Source organism: Epinephelus moara, chromosome 3, assembly GCF_006386435.1.
Source record: "Epinephelus moara isolate mb chromosome 3, YSFRI_EMoa_1.0, whole genome shotgun sequence".
NCBI classification, from domain to species: Eukaryota; Metazoa; Chordata; class Actinopteri; order Perciformes; family Serranidae; genus Epinephelus; species Epinephelus moara.
Genome location: NC_065508.1, coordinates 15,919,580 through 15,938,885, shown reverse-complemented (window position 1 = coordinate 15,938,885; position 19,306 = coordinate 15,919,580). Strand labels below are relative to the sequence as shown.

Here is a 19,306-nt window from a genome sequence, read left to right as displayed (position 1 = left end):
TCTCTTTTTGGTACCCTCACTTTGTTCTCAGCCGTTCCCCTTCTGGGTGCAAGCTGCCTCACAAAACCTGCTCTGGACTTAAAGCGTAACATCGGATCAAGCTATTATCCCAGGTTGGTTAACAAGCCGGTGAGAAAGTATTATCTTATTTATGAATGGACATGTCTGTTTATTGAATGTCACCATGACGCAAGGTATTTGTTGCACCAAAGCCTTCTTTGTATGTTCATAAATAATCCTTCACTTTCTTAACAATATGGAATGTGTAGGGTGCTCTCTACTTTACTGTGTGCTGTTTCAGCTCTATTGATCGTTAAGTGACATGTAGCAGTTGAAAGCATGTATTGTCTCAGGTCTGAATTTAAAATATTTCAGTATTAAACGTCAAGGATTTTGTCAGATTTTTCTAAACTCAAAAAGGCTGTCAAGAGCACATTGCCAATTTTCTATTTTTTGTGTGTGCAGCATTTTGTCAGTCCACTGGACAGTCAGGCTCCCTGTTTGCCCCTGTTTCTAGTCTTAATGCAGAGCTAAGCTAAATGGCTGCTGGCTCTAGACTCATATTTAATGTACAGACATGAGTGCAGTATCACTCCTCTCATCTACCTCTCGGCAAGAACACACAAGCATGTCTTAGAATGTTGAAAAAAAAAATCAAATCACAGTTTAAAAGCAAAATTTACTTGTCTTGTTGAGTCCTGTAAGATTAGAAAGTGCTAGAGATTGGAAATGTTTAACTTTTTAAAGAGAACATGAGCTAAATAAGCTACCTAAAGGTTTGAGGTTTGAAAAGATGTCCTCTCAGACACCCACACACTGTGTAGCGTCTCATCAACATCTCACAAAATGTGTTGCGTCTCTCTGTCCTCGCCCCTCCTCTGCCTCATAATCAGGATTTAAAGTAATCTTTGCCATCCAAACCTGATTAATTTTACCCTGCTGACAGTGTTTGTGTGTGTGCACTGCTGTGTCTTTTTTCATACTTACACTGGGGGTGCCAAAGACAATTATTCAGATTCTACATATAGCAGCTTCCATTAACCTTTGTTCAATTCAGCAAATTATTATTTCGAAACGTCTTTTTATTACCTCCCTCAAGGCAGTCATGTTCTCAGTTTGGATTGTTTGTTTGGCATGGGCCAAGGCACAACATTAAATTTTGGAGTGGATCCGAATCACAAATTGTTTTTCACTTTTGTTAACCATGTGAGATCAGGCATTTGGCCTTAGTGGAGGTCTGCACTGTCCGACTGCCCTTCTAGTTTGGATCTTTCAATCAATGGACAAATTTATTCATTTAATGTACATATATTTTTTAATACATCTTTGTATTCCTTCCAGTCACTTAATTGATTTATTTAAATGTGTTTATATGTCATGAGTAAAACCTTTTTAGAGCTCTCTTTTTACTATCCAATGAATTGCTGTCAAAGCGTCACTCTCTTCTTCAGACCACTCACAGTGCACAGTCACCAAGCAGTAACCACTGAAAAATGAAGCCAAGAACTGCAGTTCCTCTGATGACCACTCGAGGCTGGATTCAAGAACGAGTCAATCCCCATAGACCCCCATGTCAAAATGCCCAACTTTACAGCAGAAATAAACACTTTTACAGCCTGCTAAAAACAATGGTTTTGGTTTCTACAGCTTATTTCAACGTTTATGACATCTGTCTGGGGGTGAATTTTTATATTACTCACCTGCTTACATAGTGTCCTCGGCTTCTCAGTCGCCCCGCATCCACCATCCATTCTCATCCAAATATGGTCACTTCTGGCTCCAAAAATTCAAGATGGCGACAACCAAGATGCCGAACTCAAAGCTTCAGAAAGGGAGTCCACAAACCAGTGGGTGACGTCACGGTAGCTACATCCATTATGTTTTACAGTCTATTGTCAAGACCTCTTGCATTATTGTTTTTTTTTCCCCCACCAAATTAGTGGACTTCTCAGTCTCCACTCAGTTGCTAAATCTGAGTTGCTTAGTTGTATCTCAGTTGCTAAATTGGTTAACTAAAGCCACCTGTTGGGACATATTGCCAGAGATGTGGAACTGCTTACTCCTAAATCCACCAATAAGTTGTTTTATTGTTGACTTTTTCTAAACAAATATTTTTAAGCTTCTCAAAGATATCCTGGAAAAGGGAAGATGACCAATTTCCAGGTTTCCCATGAGGGTAGGAAACTAATCACATAGCTTTTGTTAATTAAAGATCCTGTACTGAAACCTGGATCATTTCTCTTTTTACCTGCCACAGAGAGGATTATTGGGTGGCACGGTAGTGCAATAGTTAGCATTTTCGCCTCACAGCAAGAAGATTCCTGGCTCAAACCCGGGATGGGACGGAGTTTGCATGTTTTTTCTGGGTGCTCCGGCTTACTCCCACAGTCCAAAGACATGCAGGTTATTTGGTGACTCTAAATTGTAAATGTGAGTGTGAATGGTTGTCTGTCTCTATGTGTAAGCCCTGTGATAGTCTGCCGACCTGTCCAGGGTGTACCCCGCCTCTCGCCCAATGTCACCTGAGATAGGCTCCAGCCCCCTGCGACCCCCAACAGGATGAGTAGTTACAGAAATTGAATGAATGAATGTTACAGTAGAGTAAAACAAAGAAACACTCACGTGAAAACATATGTACAGTTGCTTTGCTTCTTTTTATTCATTTCTTTACGTCTCCAATGTACAGTAGTGTTATTGGAAGATAAGATGACAAAAAGGCACAAATTCACAATAAAAGAAAGAAAAACAGGAGACAAGTTAACAGGAGTGAGAGATAGAGAGAGAGTCAGAGAGAGAAAGAGAGAGAAGAGAGTTTTAAAAACAGTTTGGGATTGTGGAATCATTTGGTTTCATATTCTGATTATAAATCGAGGAATCTAACAACAGATATCTATGAGATTGTCTCTGTTAAACCATGTTCTCTCACAGGTTTGTATGGTGTCTTCAGGCTCAGTTTCTGCTTTCAAACAACCACATCGAATTGTCTTTTTTTTCTGTGAAGCTATAACTCCAACCCTCCAGCACCCAGTGCACCTAAATGCAGGATAATTTCCCCTCGATTCCCCATCGCAAACCATGAAAGGGGGAAAATCTTACTTGCACCGAGGCTCCACTTACTGTAGGGCTGACACCATCAGCTAATTATGTGGATCAATGAACTGACCCAAGCTGCCGTTTATATGTTCCTTTTCAGTGAGAGAAGCGAGTGTAGTTTAGAGACTGACAACAGAGGTACAACAACACTCAGAACAAAAATATATATCTATACACTGTCCTGCCAATTAGACGTGGTCCCTGTGAGGGAAGACCGTGAGAAGGAGAGGAAATAGTGAACAGGGTTTTTGCTTCTTTTTTTTTTTCCCTCCAACTACAAATCACACGGCAAATCTTCACTGCTTTGCTGGAGCATCCTAAAATCTGCTGCAACATCATCTATAACATTATGTGAGAATGCATTTTTTTTTTATGTCTACAGCTGACAGTGTTCCTCAAAATGTCTTATCAGCACTAAAGTTCAGCAACTATAACTCTACATTTCTTCACGATAATACCTCTGTGAGAGCAACTTGGTCACTGTGGTCTGTGTGATGCTGAATATTTAGCGATGGAATAAGAGGACTGGGTGTCAGGAAGGTGTGTTGTAGGCCTGGCAGGACAGTCTGATCTATATATATGTGTTCATCTACATTAATTTATTTATTATTTACAAGGTCAATACATACAGTACATCCACAAATCTCCATGATTCAGTTGGTAGCCCCACCACAGACAGTGAGTGAGATGCTCGATGGACACAGAGAGAGGTGGAGAGAGGTGGAAGGGTTGGACATCCAGGACCAGCGCTTTCTTTAAATAGGAGGCAACAGAAAATGTCTTATAAAATTAACCTGACATATAGATATACAGGGACATGAAGATGAGGCAATCCTAAACTATTATGCTTGAATGGTTGCCAATAATGCCCTGAGCAGGTTTTAATGGCCCTTTTTACGCCTTTAGTTTCCTTATGGCCAATAAAAGAAATTTGGATTTATTGGCTAATGTGCTTGGGCTTAAGACAGATCGCATAAATGTATAATGATCGTACAATGACGTTACTTCAATATTATCCTGTAAAATGATGCATAAAGTAATTTAAATTCTCCATTTCTGTGTGTAACAGAAACACAAAGGTCTGAACAAACTGAACTGATGAACATAGTTTATGTTCCTGCTAGAAATCACCTGAAAGACTTTTAGGAATTAGTTTCATCATCACTCAAATAGCCCTGGAAGACTTGTGTCAGTGCTGCTCTCAAAACAAAATTCACCCCAGTTCTATGAGCAACTTTAACAAGTATATATCAATATAACGGCTATTTATTTAAAGGTGCAGGTGTGTAATGCTTGGCCACATGCTCCAAACTAATGGGGGCAGCATTTCACCTCCAAGACAACTAATAACAAACAGCAGGGCAAGACTATGGATAATTTGACCAAACTGCTGAAACTCTGAGAACCAGTGAAAATAACACTGCAGTCTTTTAATCTCCACATGTGGCAGTTTTAGCAAGATCTTAGTCACAATTAAAACCATAAATTGACGCCATTTGGAATGTTTTCAGTTCAGTTTGTGTGTGTCATTAGTTGCACTGTCTGTGTTTCATGTATCTCTCGGCTTTATGACTTTCTTTGCCCAAAAACATCAGATTGTGGACTTTGGATTCAAACAAACAACAAATGGTTAGCACAGACTTGTAGCAATACCTAGATACCAGATGCCAAGATGGCATCTATTCATTCCAATTCCAGTTGTTCAACGGGCACATACGCCACAAAAAAAAAAAACGTTTTAAGCTTCTGGGTTTACTTCCATGGTATGCTAGCCTGGAAATCCAGACCCAAATCTAGAAAGATTTAGGGTCTGGCCATGAGTAATGAAAATGGCCCAACTCGAGGAGCGGCACCAAGCATGCATTTTAAAATATCACTGCACGCAATTGGATAACACTGGGACCAATCAGAACAATACACGGGGTGACATATACGCTTAGCTACCAGCGGAGCTAACTGGTAGATTAGACTCTTGCCGTATCCGGTTGGCAAAACAGCAAAAACGTCCTTCTTGCAAAGGAAAGATTCGAGCGCTGTCTTCTGTTCCTCTTTTAGAGAAAAAGCCAAGTCTAACTCGTTCATTGTAGCGGCCAAAGCCTTTTCAAACAACTGGTGTTCATCCGTAGCCATCTTGCAATGTTTACTGACTGATTCCGGACTTCGTCGTCGCAGCGCTGTCGTCATCTGTTTAGCTCGCCTCTGGCCCGCCTATATCAGATACACCGATGTGACTGGTGCAACTCGGTTTCATGGGCATGGGTAATGAGCATCATTACTGATTGCCAGAGTGACTCGCTGAGCAAATTCAAATTGTGCTCTCGCGAGAACTCTGGATTTCCAGGGTAATGGTATGCAGCAATGTCACAGATTTTTAAATCACTTTTCTTGGCCTCGAGAACATTTTAAAAATATAAAACCTCCATGAATAAAATAACATAATAGAAAGAGTCATGATCAACCTTGTTTGCAGTTCGTGGTGTCCTGTCAACAGTATTACAGACATCCTTTTCATAATGGCAGCCTACGAGGTAAAAGTTTTTTGGGCCGCAGGGGATTTTTCTGCCGTAATACCGCGAGCTGCCACTGGAAAATGTTGACTGCAAGGTTGAGCAGCATTTCTGGGTGCCTGACAATAAGCCTGCAAGCTAGTTTAGCCTAGCTATCTTAGCTTGGCTGTATACTGCCTGAATCAGCCGACCTAACCACACCAGTGTTGCAGACCTTGGTTTGTTTGTCTGTCTGTCTGCCCATCATGGAAGATGAAATTGACGGAGAGATCAGGAGAGATCACAGGTAAAACAACAAAAACTAATAACGAACTTGATCTCTTTGTCCTCTCATGTTGGACTGATGACAGACTGGACTCTGCAGTGACTCACTGTCGGCTCTCGAGGTGCAAACTGGTTAGCATGCTCATTTCAGTAGATATCTCTGCAATACAACACATAGATGTCCTTGACAAAAAGTCAGAACTCCTACTTCTTTACATTCTGTTGATGATGTTAGTTCAACTTTTGAATGTTTTATAACAAGAATTCTGGCCGTATCTTACACACTGCACCTTTGACTACTGCCTTAACTCAAAAGTTTAGCTGTCTTTGTAGCTAGAGTTGCTACACACCAGATACATCAATAAAATGTGTTAAGATAACAAAATAAAATCTAAAAACAAAATAAAAAGTCCTTTAGCGGAAGTGATATTCAAACTGTTAAACATTTAATCTAATTCTGTGTGTGAATGATTATGCTTTTGTAATTATATAAACTGTGTACACAACATAAATAAATCCTCTTCAGTTTATTGATTGCCCAATTTGAGATTTGAAAACCATCCAGTTTAACGTTAATTACTATGAACTCAATCGTGCAAAAGGTTTGCTTATAGCATCTTAAATGCAGAAAATGTATGTACCTAAAACTGATCAAACCCTTGTACTTTAAGTGCCTTGACAGGAAGGAAAATTATAATTATCTACTTGTCCTGATGGCAGTTTTTTGGCCGTGACACTCTTTTTTATGATCCAAATGTAGCCTATTACTGTAATTTCAAGCGACCTAAATCATCATTGTGATTTTGGTCTTCTGACATTATCTGTTGCTTGCTCTTTAAAGTGTCGACACTGTTATCGGATGAGGAGGGAAAGTAAACAGAAGATGGAAACGAGGATAATCCAAGTAACTGAGGACAAAGGAGGCCAAACAGACGTCAACAAGAGGAAGAAGGTAAGTGCTTGCTGTTATCGCTCCTCTAGCTCCATTACTTCCTCCCGTCTTTATCCAGCCAACATCAGATCTCTTCAAAGACACGCTACTGTACATCACTCATGTACACTCATGCATATACCGAGAAAACCACACTATTACACATGACAGGCTTCAGAATCCAGCAGGAGAGAAATCCGCCTCATCCAAAGACAAACACAATAAAACCAGCATTTAATAAATAAATAATCAACAACGGAACAATCCTTGACTTTCAGCTCGGGCTCTGCTTTGCTAAAACTGTTTTCAGGATATAGGAACAAACAGATTAGATTTGCGATGATAAAAAGGAGAGACCAACGTGTCATGGTAGTTATTGCTATCGCTGGATAAGACCATTTATCCACTGGAGGTGACAGAATGGGTGACAGGGCAAGAACTGATGCAGATCACATGAAGTTTTACTTTCAAAGACCTATTTATCTATCGACAGCGAGCGGGAGGAGCTGTGTATCCATGATGGCTGCTAATGTTAAAAACACTGACATGGTAACAAGATTGCAGCCAAAAGGATGTTAGGTCTGTAGAAAGAAAGACTCATTTATGGCTGATCTTGTGTGCATTCCCCTTTGCAGAGTGATACGTCTTACATCTATCCTTATCTGTGTCTGTATGTGTGCGTATGCATTACTGTATGTTTCAATTACTGCACTTTCAAGCGGCCTGTTTGAACAGCCTGATAAAACTGAAGAGTTAAAAATCATCAGGAGAGAGAAAAATGAAAAACATTGCTGGAAACCTTGAGACCTTACCACGCTACGGAAACACACACACACACACACACACACACACACACACACACACACACACACTCACAAAGCAGCAGAAAAGCCAATGTATGCCTCAACATATTAAGGGAGATTCTGGAAAGAAATCCTAGGTATATTGGAGTACAGCAGAAACAACGTAACACTCTCAGCACAATCCCAACCTCGCAGCTGCGGTTTGTAGATTCGCAGATTGATTTTGAACAACAAAAGGAAACACTGCAGAAAGCATGACACAAATGGAGAAGAGGAGGTATTATGACAAATAAAAGAAACAATCACAGGATCAAAACTCAACACTGAGCAGATACAGCTTGGTCTGGAAAAAATAAACATCCACAGACAAACTTACAGACAAAATCCTTTTTAAAAACCCTGTTTATATATATTTATATATATTTATATTTATATATATATATATTTCAATACAATTATTCAGCTCCCCGATATACGGTATACTGTATATACACCATTGGGATATCTTAAATAGAAATAAATCCTAAATTGCAGAGACACTATTCTCTGTAGTTTAGAACGGTTTAGAGACTGAGAGAGAGGACTGACTGACAAGATCTATAGTGTTGCTACTGGAGGCCTCAGAGCAGTTAATGAGATGGGGACACTGGATGGAGAAACAAATAAGAGATGGATGGGACTCAAGGGAGGCGGGATGTGGTGGAGGAGATCAGCTTAAAACTGGGAGTTTACTGGGTCCAGGTCCCTGAAAACCAGATTGTACCAGGGGAGAGGGGCAGGGGGGAGGGTGTTTGGACCGGCCGGTCAAGTGTTGAGTCGGTTGGAGTAGGAGGAGGATGTGAATCCGCTGGTGTCTGGGTAGTCTGGTCTGAAAGAGATAGAAAGAGTGAGAGCATTAACAAGAGGAACTTTCTACTGTCTGATGTGACCAAATAATCCATCAGTCAAAAAGGCCAAAAAACCCAATGCAGCTATTTACACCCTCGTGTATATTAAACCTGGTCTCACACCGAAGTCGTCTAAATCAGTGACAGACACAGACAAAAAAAGCCATCCTTTAAAGTTGGCATGTTATGCAGCCAGTAGCAGTTAGCCCTTAACGAAAGTAAACGCGGTGAAAGTCCGAGCAGGGCAAGCATGAGGGGTGGCGAATGGGTCCAACAAACACCAACTTTCATCTTGTCAATTTGCGCATTTATTTTGAGGAAGACAGTATATAAATGGTACATTTCCTGTGAAAATGGAAGTGTATTTTGAAAGAAGACAATGCATGTAACAAACATTACTTGACACGGCGTCCCAGAACATCAACAACCATCATACATCATACCTGGATGTGAAAGGTCCATGACCAAATGTCGATAGGTGATGAGGTCGGAGTGAGAATGTGTTGGTATATTCCTAGGTGTCCTAACGTCGTTAACTCAAACAGGTCTATTAAGCTATTCTGCTGACGTTTGTGCACAGTGTGCATTCAGCAGCTTTATACATCCTGAAAACTGAGACAGTCTAAAAATAATAAGCCAACATTGACTCACACAAGACTCAAACTGCAGTGTCCTGTGTGAAAGTCCTGTGCTTGACCCACCACATCCTGCTCCCCTTGTAGTTTTGCTCTTTACAGTATGTCACCTGACATTCTGGCAGTGCATTTGTGAGTTTTTTCTTATAATTTTACCACTTTTGTCTAAAAAAAAATCCGAGATTGGAAAGTACTAGTCCTAACCATGACCTCTTTTGAAATTTACTTTAAGAAAGGTATTGTGCATGCTTTTAACTGGTTATTAATATTGCGTGTGCGTGCATGAGTATGAGACAAATAATCTATCAGTACGTCTGACTTAACAAAATCTTGTCTGCCTCTCTCAGCACTGTTTCCTGAAGTATGGAAAATGTCACATTCTCATGTTTCTTGTCTTGCGTTTCCTATTTTATTTTGAAACTCACGTCTTGTCTCGTTTCAGGTCTCTTCACTTCCTGCTCCCCTGTGTTTCCCGCCTGTTTGATTACCTGCACCTGTCCTAATGTGTCACACCTGTGTCTCGTTGTCTCCCCTATTTAGTCTCTGTGTTTCCCTTTGTTTGTGCCAGTTCATCTTGTACTTTGAGTCAGCGTTCCAGCTGTTTCTTTGTTAGTTTGTTTACCTTGTGATATTGACCCACTTTTTGGATTTCTGGATTTTGTCTAAGCCTGTCCTTTTTGGATACCTTTGCTTGAGTGACTGACATCTGTGTACGGAACCTAGCTTGAAATTAAAGGACCTTGTTTTGAACTGTAGTCTGTCCCCGAGTCTGCATTTGAGTCTCTTTTGGTTCAGTGTGATAGAAAATAGTTGAAAATGAGAAGCAAGTAAACCTCTCTGTCTCCCACATAGGACATGGGTTAAAATGTGTACTTTGAAAGGCTTAAAACTAACTTACACTTGTGATTTTAATATAACAAAGGCTAAGACTCTCATAAATAAAAACCATCATCCTCATGAAGAACACAAACTATATGTCTTTGTAAATTTAAACACTTATCTCCCTCAATGCTACAAACTTTCTTCAGTTCACATTTTTGAAAAGACATAAGATGTGTTCTTTTGTGCATTACATCACGAGAAAGCCCGGCATGTGCTCCTCACAGTACATCAGGACTCAAATAAACAGCATGCATGGTGCATGGTTTGTCTGTCTATGGTGGTGCATAGACAAACAAATACTAAGGCAGAATGAAATGTCCCACAAAACAGTTGAACTCCTCTCACCTGATGAGCAGCAGCATTCACGGTCCAACACAACCTCAGTCCTCTAGAGCCACCATCCCTTTAACTGGGTCCTTCACTCTCATCTGATGCACACAAGAAAAACAAATCACGCGCAGAAATGTTGCAGCTGAGTTATAATTCACATTCCCAATCAAACATGAGAGTGTGCATGTCCTCAGAGTTTGTCCTGTTTCAAGACTCTTAGATTATGGCTGAATTACTTAGTCTTACTAATATGTTTACTGACATACAAATACATGTTTGCTCACCTCATCTAGCTCCCTACGTGTCTCCTCCTCCATGCGACGAATGTCTTCCATGTTCAATTCAATCCATTTGTCGATCCAGCAGAACAGCTGACGGTGGAAATTAGTGAACAAACGCTTCTCTTGCTGTGAAACAACATATAAGGAGACAGTCATGTTGTAGTTGAGGAAAGAAAGCAGATTTTTTTCCAAATTATAAAATCAAGTTGTTTGACTCTAAAAGATGTTGCTTTACCCTGTTTATCCACTAGAGGCTGGTGCAGCCCATATGTACAGAGTCATAGTGGGTGGTACTTTTCCACTATAACCTAAAGCTAACAAGATGTGAGACACTGTGTGTGCTGTTTGCATGCACAGGATATGAGACACTATGGCCCAATGGCCCTTAACATACACAACCAAGGACTGTCCAGAAAGGGGAATAACACAAACACTGCGTTCATATCATGTTAAACAGCTTGTCAACAATCCCTCCTCGGCAGCTGACACCGACCTCTGGCTACCTGGATGCCATATTGATCATAAAGTGACAAACCACAGTCTGAAGTGTAAACAAACCTTTTGAATGAAGTTCTCCACTTTATTTTGCAGGCCCCACCACTTGAATTTGACAGTGACCAGTTTGTAGGCACACATGTGTGGGCAGTCTGTCTTCTTATGAAGTTCTTTCTGCGAGTGCACAAACATAAATACAGGGATGTTTGAGTTGTTAACAAAGATTTCTGGGTTGTAAAATATGCTGCACAAAGGTTCAAGATTTTCTATTTATTTTTAGTTTTTAATCTGTTACACTCAGGGCCATAGCCACAGTTTTACAGATAATTAGGTACTGAGTCAGCCCCTAAAACTTTACAATTATTTGGTTTTTCATATTTTTTAAATTAGTGTTTCAATGTTTTAATTCTAATGTTAGTAAATTTAGTAGCACCAAAAAATACAGAATACAGAAAAAACTAACAGCAGTTGCTCATCTACAGCAAATCTGAAACATACTCTGGTTGGCTGCAAGACAACCCTGACGCAAGGTCATTATACCAATCAGGTGCTAAAGTATCTAGCAGCTACCTTGGAGACCAGACAGACATCCATCAATGCCCCACCTCCTCCATCATTCCATCCGGCAATTACAAGAGGGTTTGTCTGCGAGGGTGAGCTCACTGTGCCCTGGGATGATGCTGTGGAGGAGGCCTATGAGCGCAAGAGCCTTAAGTACACCGAGCTGGCAGCTGACGTCAAGCCCAACGTCAGGCCATCAAAACTCTTTGGCGCAGGTGAACAAGCAAGCCGGTGGCTATGGATCAAGAGGAGGGACACTACTACGCTACTCAGCTGGTCCTAAAACACTACGAACAACAGCAAGGCTCAAGGGAGTTAAAGCAGAGAGGAGTGCACCCGGGACACCAGGTGAGCCCTTTGGAGGTGTTGTGGGCCTATCATCTGGTGATGGTTCTGCCTTCCCTATGCCCCTTCTTACTTTTCTATCTACCAGTGCTCTTTCCTACTTCTCTATCCACCTAACCTTAACCCTTTGGCACCCGCTTGGAAATCCCCAGACAGCAGTATTACTCCCACTCATGGCCTCAAGCATGTCCATCAAGGGATTGTAACATCTAGTCCTATAATTGAACTCTTTCCAGAAATCATGAACCCCATTTCTCAAGATAATCCACAGACCTTGTTATGAGCAGTTTCATGTAGGAACTATTTTCTTTCAACCCAACTACACCTGTCAACTGTATCACTGTGCAGAAGGAAAGGGACATTGCTGCTGAGTGTCATCTAGTTCCATTATACCGAAGAGAAGGCAGACATCTCTACATTTAATATCTTCAAAACACAGCTACTCACACTTTCACGATCATAAATAGCACCACAGGTAAGAGGAAAAATATGTATATTTGATTTTAGGGTGAACTGTCCCTTTAAAGTCTTTCAAAGCTTTCTACACACAAAAACAATAAATCCTTTTTGTATTTATCTATTTATTTATTTGTTTTCTTGCATAAAATAGCCAAATTGAAATATTTTGATCACAATGTTTGTCCTGTACCAAGTATTTCAGCACAAACTAAACATCATAGTTGCTAAGCAACAAGTGTCAATGGGAGTGTTTTTTTGTTTTTTTTTTGCACATTAATAATTAACAATAATGTGGCTGGAATTCTGTGTTTAGTTCAGTGGCTTCGAATGTGTCTAAATCTACTGAGAAATTAACAGCAAGACGCTGTACCTTCCAGTCTGGTCCTAGAGGGCCCCGTCCTGTCTTCACTGACTTGTACTTGCAAGGGTCCTCCTCTGGCTTGTAGTCCTGGAGAGAGGCAAGAGAAAATAACAGAATGAACATCATGGATAAGGATACGATTAAAAAAAAAAGCAAACGATGTGGTCTCTGTAATCAACTCAGTGTGGATCTTGAGGAAAACATTCTCACCTTCGGCTCAACTTGGGTTCTGTCAGCAATATCGATATAGACTACATCCACCTTCTTCCAGGTTTCTGGATCCAAACCGTGTACCTGAAACAGAAGCACAGAGCACAGCTGGATACAGGCACAAGTCTCTGCAGGCAGCTCACATACAACAGAGGCGAGAACACGGTGCTCAGGGGGAACATTATTTTGAAAGCCCATATGATGCAAGTAAAAATAATACATGGGCGACACATTTCTCTGGTAATTAGCAGAGCTCTTTTTTTGCACTTTTGCATGCTCACAGTTCATGATCATATTCATTTATATATAGAGGCACTATCTCAAAGTAATTATAGGGGATGGGATTGTTCTTGTGCTGCACACGAATTCATAGAGCAATTTTAATTAGAGGACAAGTAGAAGTGGGGAATCTTACTAAACAGCTTGCAGTAGGAAATGCATAATAAACAAAAAACATCCATACAAGATTCAAGATTCATTTTATGATATCAAATCAAGCATTAGTGGTGTAAAATGAGCACTTCTTTGCCATGTGCACTGTTTAAAGTCATCCCAAAATGTACATTAAAATGTCCTCATGCTGCTCAAACACATGCATGCACCTGCTCAGCTCATTTCAGTCTTTGCTAATTACATTTTCGAGGTGTCCCATGTCAGGTTTGTGCCATGTCTCGATCTTGATCAGGAAGTTTTCTTTCATATACTCGTTCTGCAGAGAAAACAGAAATAATACTGAGTGAAGAGGGAATCTACAGAATAAAATTTAAGCAAGTATAATTGACACAGGTGGGTCTCCTGCTCTCATACACACACACCAACACAAACACATAAACACAGTAACAGTGTTTGACTGTCGCTGCTGCTACTGCTGCTGCTGTGTTGCTGAAATAGATCAAATTTCTTTCTCAACTTTCAGGTTAATGTGCTCCTTCTATGGGCATCACAGTTTCATACATGAAGTCTGTGAGCGTAAAAGAAAAAATACTTACAGTGATTACTGCAGAGCCAGATGAAAGACAGCACAGGAGCAAACATGGAGAAAGAAAAAAAAATGCAGTTAAGGAACATATGAGAAAATATAATAGCATTTACAGTGTTGGACAATATACAGAGGTCAAGGGGAATCGTTCAGCAATATCTGTAAGTGAATAGTGTGTGTGTTCAGGTTGTGCCTTCGACTGTTCCGTGTGTTTCTATGAAAGATGGCTGTCGAGCAGCTGCTAGTGCATGTGTGATCTCAGCCTGAAAGGCTCGAGTGATTGCTCGGCTCTTCTCACTGGACATGCGGTTAATAATTCAACTACTCCTTCAAAGTGACAGAGATAGAGAGAGAGAGAGAGGTGCTCAAAGAAGGACAATCCCTTTGACAGATCAGCATCTATGTGTCCTCTGAGTCATTTGAGTAAACTGTATTCACACAAGTGCATTGAAATTGTTTTCTGTGGGACAGATCTCAAACACCAAATATATCAATACGGGCATGGTTGCAGCATCCAAAATTATTTTTGAAGCATTGTAAAATAGCTAATGCTCCATATTAAAAAAATGAGTGCCTGCAGTCGTACAGATAGATCCTATGAGTTGACGCTCAATAGACTAAAAGGTAGTTTGGAAGATGGGACTTCTTCCAGGGACCTCTGTTTGACTTTTATATTGATGGAGTGCCTGTTAAGATCTAAACCATGGCCAAAATGTCCTGACTGTGACATATTTTCATTTCACTGTGGACTGAATCTCTCCCCTCTGTATGGGCTACTTATTTTCGTTCATTAAAATTGTGTGTCATTTCCTACACCATATTTTGATACACTGTCTACCCCTGTAACCATAAAATGATATGATGGTTACAACCCTTTCCTTAAATTAAAAAAACAAAACAATAACTACTTAAAGGCCAACAATATCGATGACACTATTTTTGGTGTACCACTAAAGCCTTAGTATGAAAATAGTATGTAGGGTCACTACGGAAACGTATTGCATTCACTTGACAAATAAAAAAAATCTGTTTTATTCAGTAATTTTTTCTGTTTTTCGGAGTAATTTTTTTATTTTTCTGTTTTTCGGTGTATTTTTTTCTGTTTTTCTGAGTATTTTTTTCTGAGTTAAGAGAGCAATAGAACAACAGACGCTTTCATTCCTTTCTTGAGAGCTCGATAAAAGACAAGAGTATCTCCCAGTGTCTCAAACCCAAAACAAAGTAAAACTGGATTAAACTAAACAAGTTGGTCATGTTTGCTTCCATTATATCAAGCTCTCAAGAAAGGAATGAAAGCGTCTGTTGTTCTATTGCTCTCTTAACTCAGAAAAAAATACTCAGAAAAACAGAAAAAAATTACCCTGAAAAACAGGAAAAAAAATTACCACGAAAAACAGAAGAAAAAAATACCATGAAAAACAGAAAAATAAAAAATTTACTCCGAAAAACAGAAAAAATTACTCAATAAAACAGATTTGTCAAGTGAATGCAATATGCTTCCGTAGCGTCACATAGCCTATATGTCACTGACTATAATTGCTTTTCCTCAGCCCTTTCATAGATGACGCTGCCTGCATTTTTGTATGAGGTTTATGTGTATGTGCAGAATGTGTGTTTGAGTACAGTATGTGTGTGTGTTTGTGTGTGTGTGTGTGTGTGTGTGTGTGTGTGTGTGTGCGTGCTACCTGTGCGACAGTATGGGTATGCGTTCCAGGCTTTCTCGTGGATGTTGAGAGCTGAAGCTGGAGCCAACATTCTGACGAATGACGGCACTTTACTGCAGGACACAGGAGTGAAGACAGAACAGACGTAGATAAGTCTAATGGTATTTTAACAATTGTATTTTTTTTTTTACTTATTTAACAATATTTCAATATTACAGACACAAAGCAAAGTTAAACTACAGTTACAGCCTCACGATTGTATGCCTCTGCGTACCACTCAAGTTGCACTTACAGTTTCCATCCATGTCTGTGAAAACATGGATGCTTCACACACTTCCCCCTCCCTGGCAGCACAGAAGATCTACACAATCAGTAAAGTTTCAAGGTGGACACCCAAGATTAGTGTCACCAGTTACGTATCTTAACAAATGTGTCCCCTTCTGTAAATGAGTTATGATGCTGACTAATGGCCAGAAAAGTGTTTTTGCACAACAATATGATGTCACATTGAAGCTGCCCCTTGACCTTTTGGATATAAAATGTTATCACTTCATCATTTTATTCTATAAGAGTTATGGCCAAAAACAGGTTTCATGAGGTCATGGTGACCTTGACCTTTGACCTTCAACTACCAAATTGTAATCAGTTCATTCTTGAGTCCAAGTGGACGTTGGTGCTGAATTTGAGAAAACTGCAATGGACAAGGTCACAGTGACCTTTACCTTTGACCATTAAATTCTTATCGGTTCATCCTTTGCTCAAAATGGATGTTTGTGCCAAATTTGAAAAAAATCTCTCAAGGTGTTCTTGATATATTGCATTTATGAGATTGTGACAGATGAGGTCAGAGTGACCTTGGCCTTTGACCTTTGACCACCAAAATCTGATCAGATCATTGTAAGACTTTTGACAACTGTAGATATTTGTGCCAAATTTGAAGAAATTCCTTCCATGTGTTCTTGAGATATTGCGTTCATGAAAATGGGACATCAAAAATCAAGATTAGACTTTGGTGTACACTGTGTGATTAAATGGTGATTAGCTGAGCTTATGTTAGCTTAGGTTAGCTTAGCTTAGTTAAACCTAAAAACTGGAAGCAAGGGGAAACAGCTAACATGCTAAACTAAAATGGTAAACATGGTAAACTTTAGGCCTATACCTGCTTAGCATCAGCATGCAAGCAGTTATTGTGAGTTTATTAGCATGTTAACGTTAGCATTTAGCACAAAGCACCATGTCTGATTTAAACTTTAATTTAAACAGAGCCAGGGTAACTGTTGGTAAATAAGCAAATAAACCTACTTCTTAAAATATCTAACTTTTACTTCAAAAGTAGGTTTTTGGCTTACTAGACGGTTTGGAGTGAACCAAGAAGAAGACTTTAAAGTGATGGGAAAACAGACTGAAGCAGAGAAATGTATAAATGGACGGGAGCCAAGAGATGTGACCTCAAGGGAAAGATAAATGAAGTAGTCTTCCCAAGTGAACTTTTGAACCTGTCGGACAACCACTTACCTCTGCAAATGGTAAATTTTGTGTGTGTACTGTCCCTTCTCTCCCTCTTTCTCGTAGGGCTCATTTTTTAGCACCTCCACTCCTTCTCCTCCACCCGTCTCATTCTTACTGGCCTCGGCCACAGAGTACAGCTGGCCGACCTGGTACTGAAAAAAACAGAGAAGAAAAAAATCAGTTAGACTGAGGGAGAAAGAGTGTTTAAAGGAAGAAATAAGGAACTGTGTCCCAACATGTATTATCCTCTAGATGAATGAGCTTTCACAGTCACGTCTTTTTTCATGTTTATTTCATCAGCTCATCTATTTCGGTCTTAAATAGTGGATTACTTTTTCTTCTGATCCTTTTCCTAAACTCAACCTTCTCCTTTCCGCGTCCCTGAATCCTCATAATCTCTCCCGTACACTCTTGTTCTTGACCTGTCAACTTTTTTTGTTGCACCCGGCTTGTTTCCTCTCTGTACACTTCCTCCTTCTTTCATCCCTCTCTTCCTCTCATTCCCCATCTTCCTGGTCCCGCGTGTGCATGCAAGTTTAAAAACAGGACAATGGCTCCTTTCATTTCTTAATCACCTCTAATCCGCAATGTAACCTCTGCACAAAGCTGAACCAGAGCGCAGACACACGTACAACATCACAGAGATGGAAGAAGTTGATGTGTTACTCATTTTCACAGGAGAGAGATTACAATTATTCTTTCTATTCTATCAACTTAAATATATTAATGTAGTATCAAACCATGAGAATAATATAGGTTACCTTCTTACACACATAAAACAATGCAACGACGTCCCCAGACAAACCCACAGTCTAGGAACCAGAGTGGATTTGACACTGAAATGTCTGCATTAGTTAAAAGCTCATTAGTCATGTTGAAGAAATACACACAGTGTGATGAGCCTGTCACAACAGATTTTTTTGTAAAGTTTCTTGATTGCGCACAAGTCACAACTAAGTTTGACAGAACGTCTCTCTATGGAGTTAAATGGTGAGTGAATGCACTCCTGCCGATTACTAAAATATGGAAACAATAACTGAAAAATCAGAAATAATAAATCAGTTAATGTATAAAATAGGGCCCGACTGATTTATCGGCCGGCCGATTATAGCCATTAGAGAATAATCGGCAATCAGCCAAAAGTTGGCCAATTGACGCCAATCTTAACACTTGTATATTTTCATCACTAATAAAATGCGAACAGTAACTTTTACCCATAAAATATAAATTCACTCTTACAATAAGAACTCTGGTACTGTGAACATACATGTGAATGTCTTAATTCATATAGACTTTGCATGATTATTTTATTTCCCAGAGGTTTACTGCCTTTTTGCACATGATGATTTATTTTGTGTTCAAATTGTTCATATGCTGCTTGTTCCACACATTTTCTGATAATAAAAGTATTTGAAAATAGTAAAATGTAAAATCTTCAATTTATATCTTTGTAACGAGTGTTTGAACTACATTTAAGCCATCAAAAGCAGGTATTTCAGGGGTTTTTAAATTGAAAAACGTAAAAATTTAATCAGCCGATATATCGATTATCAGATTTTTTAATTTCATAATATCGGAATCGGCATCTGCCCCAAAAAATCCATATCGGTCGGGCCCTAGTATAAAAATTAGCAGGGACAATAAATGAAAGAGACAAAATGAAAAATAACAAAAATGTATATAAAAAAAATTAAACTAGTTAAAGTTCTGGTACTTTAACTTTTACTTAAGTAAAAGTTTAAATAAACTACAATAGAAACAATTTCTAAAAAAGTCTTGTGACTGTAATTACTTGTGGACTGTTGTCGCTACTGTCTATGAGGACATTAGTTTATCCACCCCACTTTTACTGAAAAAACAACTACATAGGTCGTCTGTGCAAGAAGCTTATTACGAACCATACTTAAATTAATGTAAAGGCGGTATCCTCTTGTGACTATAGTAATTATTACAGAGGAGGAATTGAGGTGATGCAGTATAAAAAGCGACAGTGTGTGTAATGTTGTATAAAGAAAAAGGCCCTATAGGGTGGGGGGGAGGTTTGGTGAAAGGGTCAATAAGCACAAGACTTTTACCTATGAGACCAGTGTTCATAGCAGAGTACATTAGT

At 39.5% G+C, this 19,306-nt stretch overlaps 1 protein-coding gene across 1 annotated transcript in view; it reads right to left on the bottom strand.

Moving 5' to 3' along the window:
• Window positions 1–2,635: 2,635 nt before the first annotated feature.
• The window catches only part of pitpnab (phosphatidylinositol transfer protein, alpha b), a 29,200-nt gene continuing 12,529 nt past the window's right edge, over window positions 2,636–19,306 (bottom strand). The window contains exons 3-12 of the mRNA XM_050040787.1: window positions 17,203–17,348; window positions 15,709–15,800; window positions 14,034–14,041; window positions 13,679–13,753; window positions 13,045–13,128; window positions 12,844–12,921; window positions 11,172–11,282; window positions 10,617–10,739; window positions 10,348–10,430; window positions 2,636–8,466 (exon numbers count right to left, since the gene is read on the bottom strand). Coding sequence (XP_049896744.1) covers window positions 10,383–10,430; window positions 10,617–10,739; window positions 11,172–11,282; window positions 12,844–12,921; window positions 13,045–13,128; window positions 13,679–13,753; window positions 14,034–14,041; window positions 15,709–15,800; window positions 17,203–17,348 — 765 coding nt within the window. The 3' untranslated portion in view covers window positions 2,636–8,466; window positions 10,348–10,382. The remainder of the gene's footprint in view (window positions 8,467–10,347; window positions 10,431–10,616; window positions 10,740–11,171; window positions 11,283–12,843; window positions 12,922–13,044; window positions 13,129–13,678; window positions 13,754–14,033; window positions 14,042–15,708; window positions 15,801–17,202; window positions 17,349–19,306) is intronic.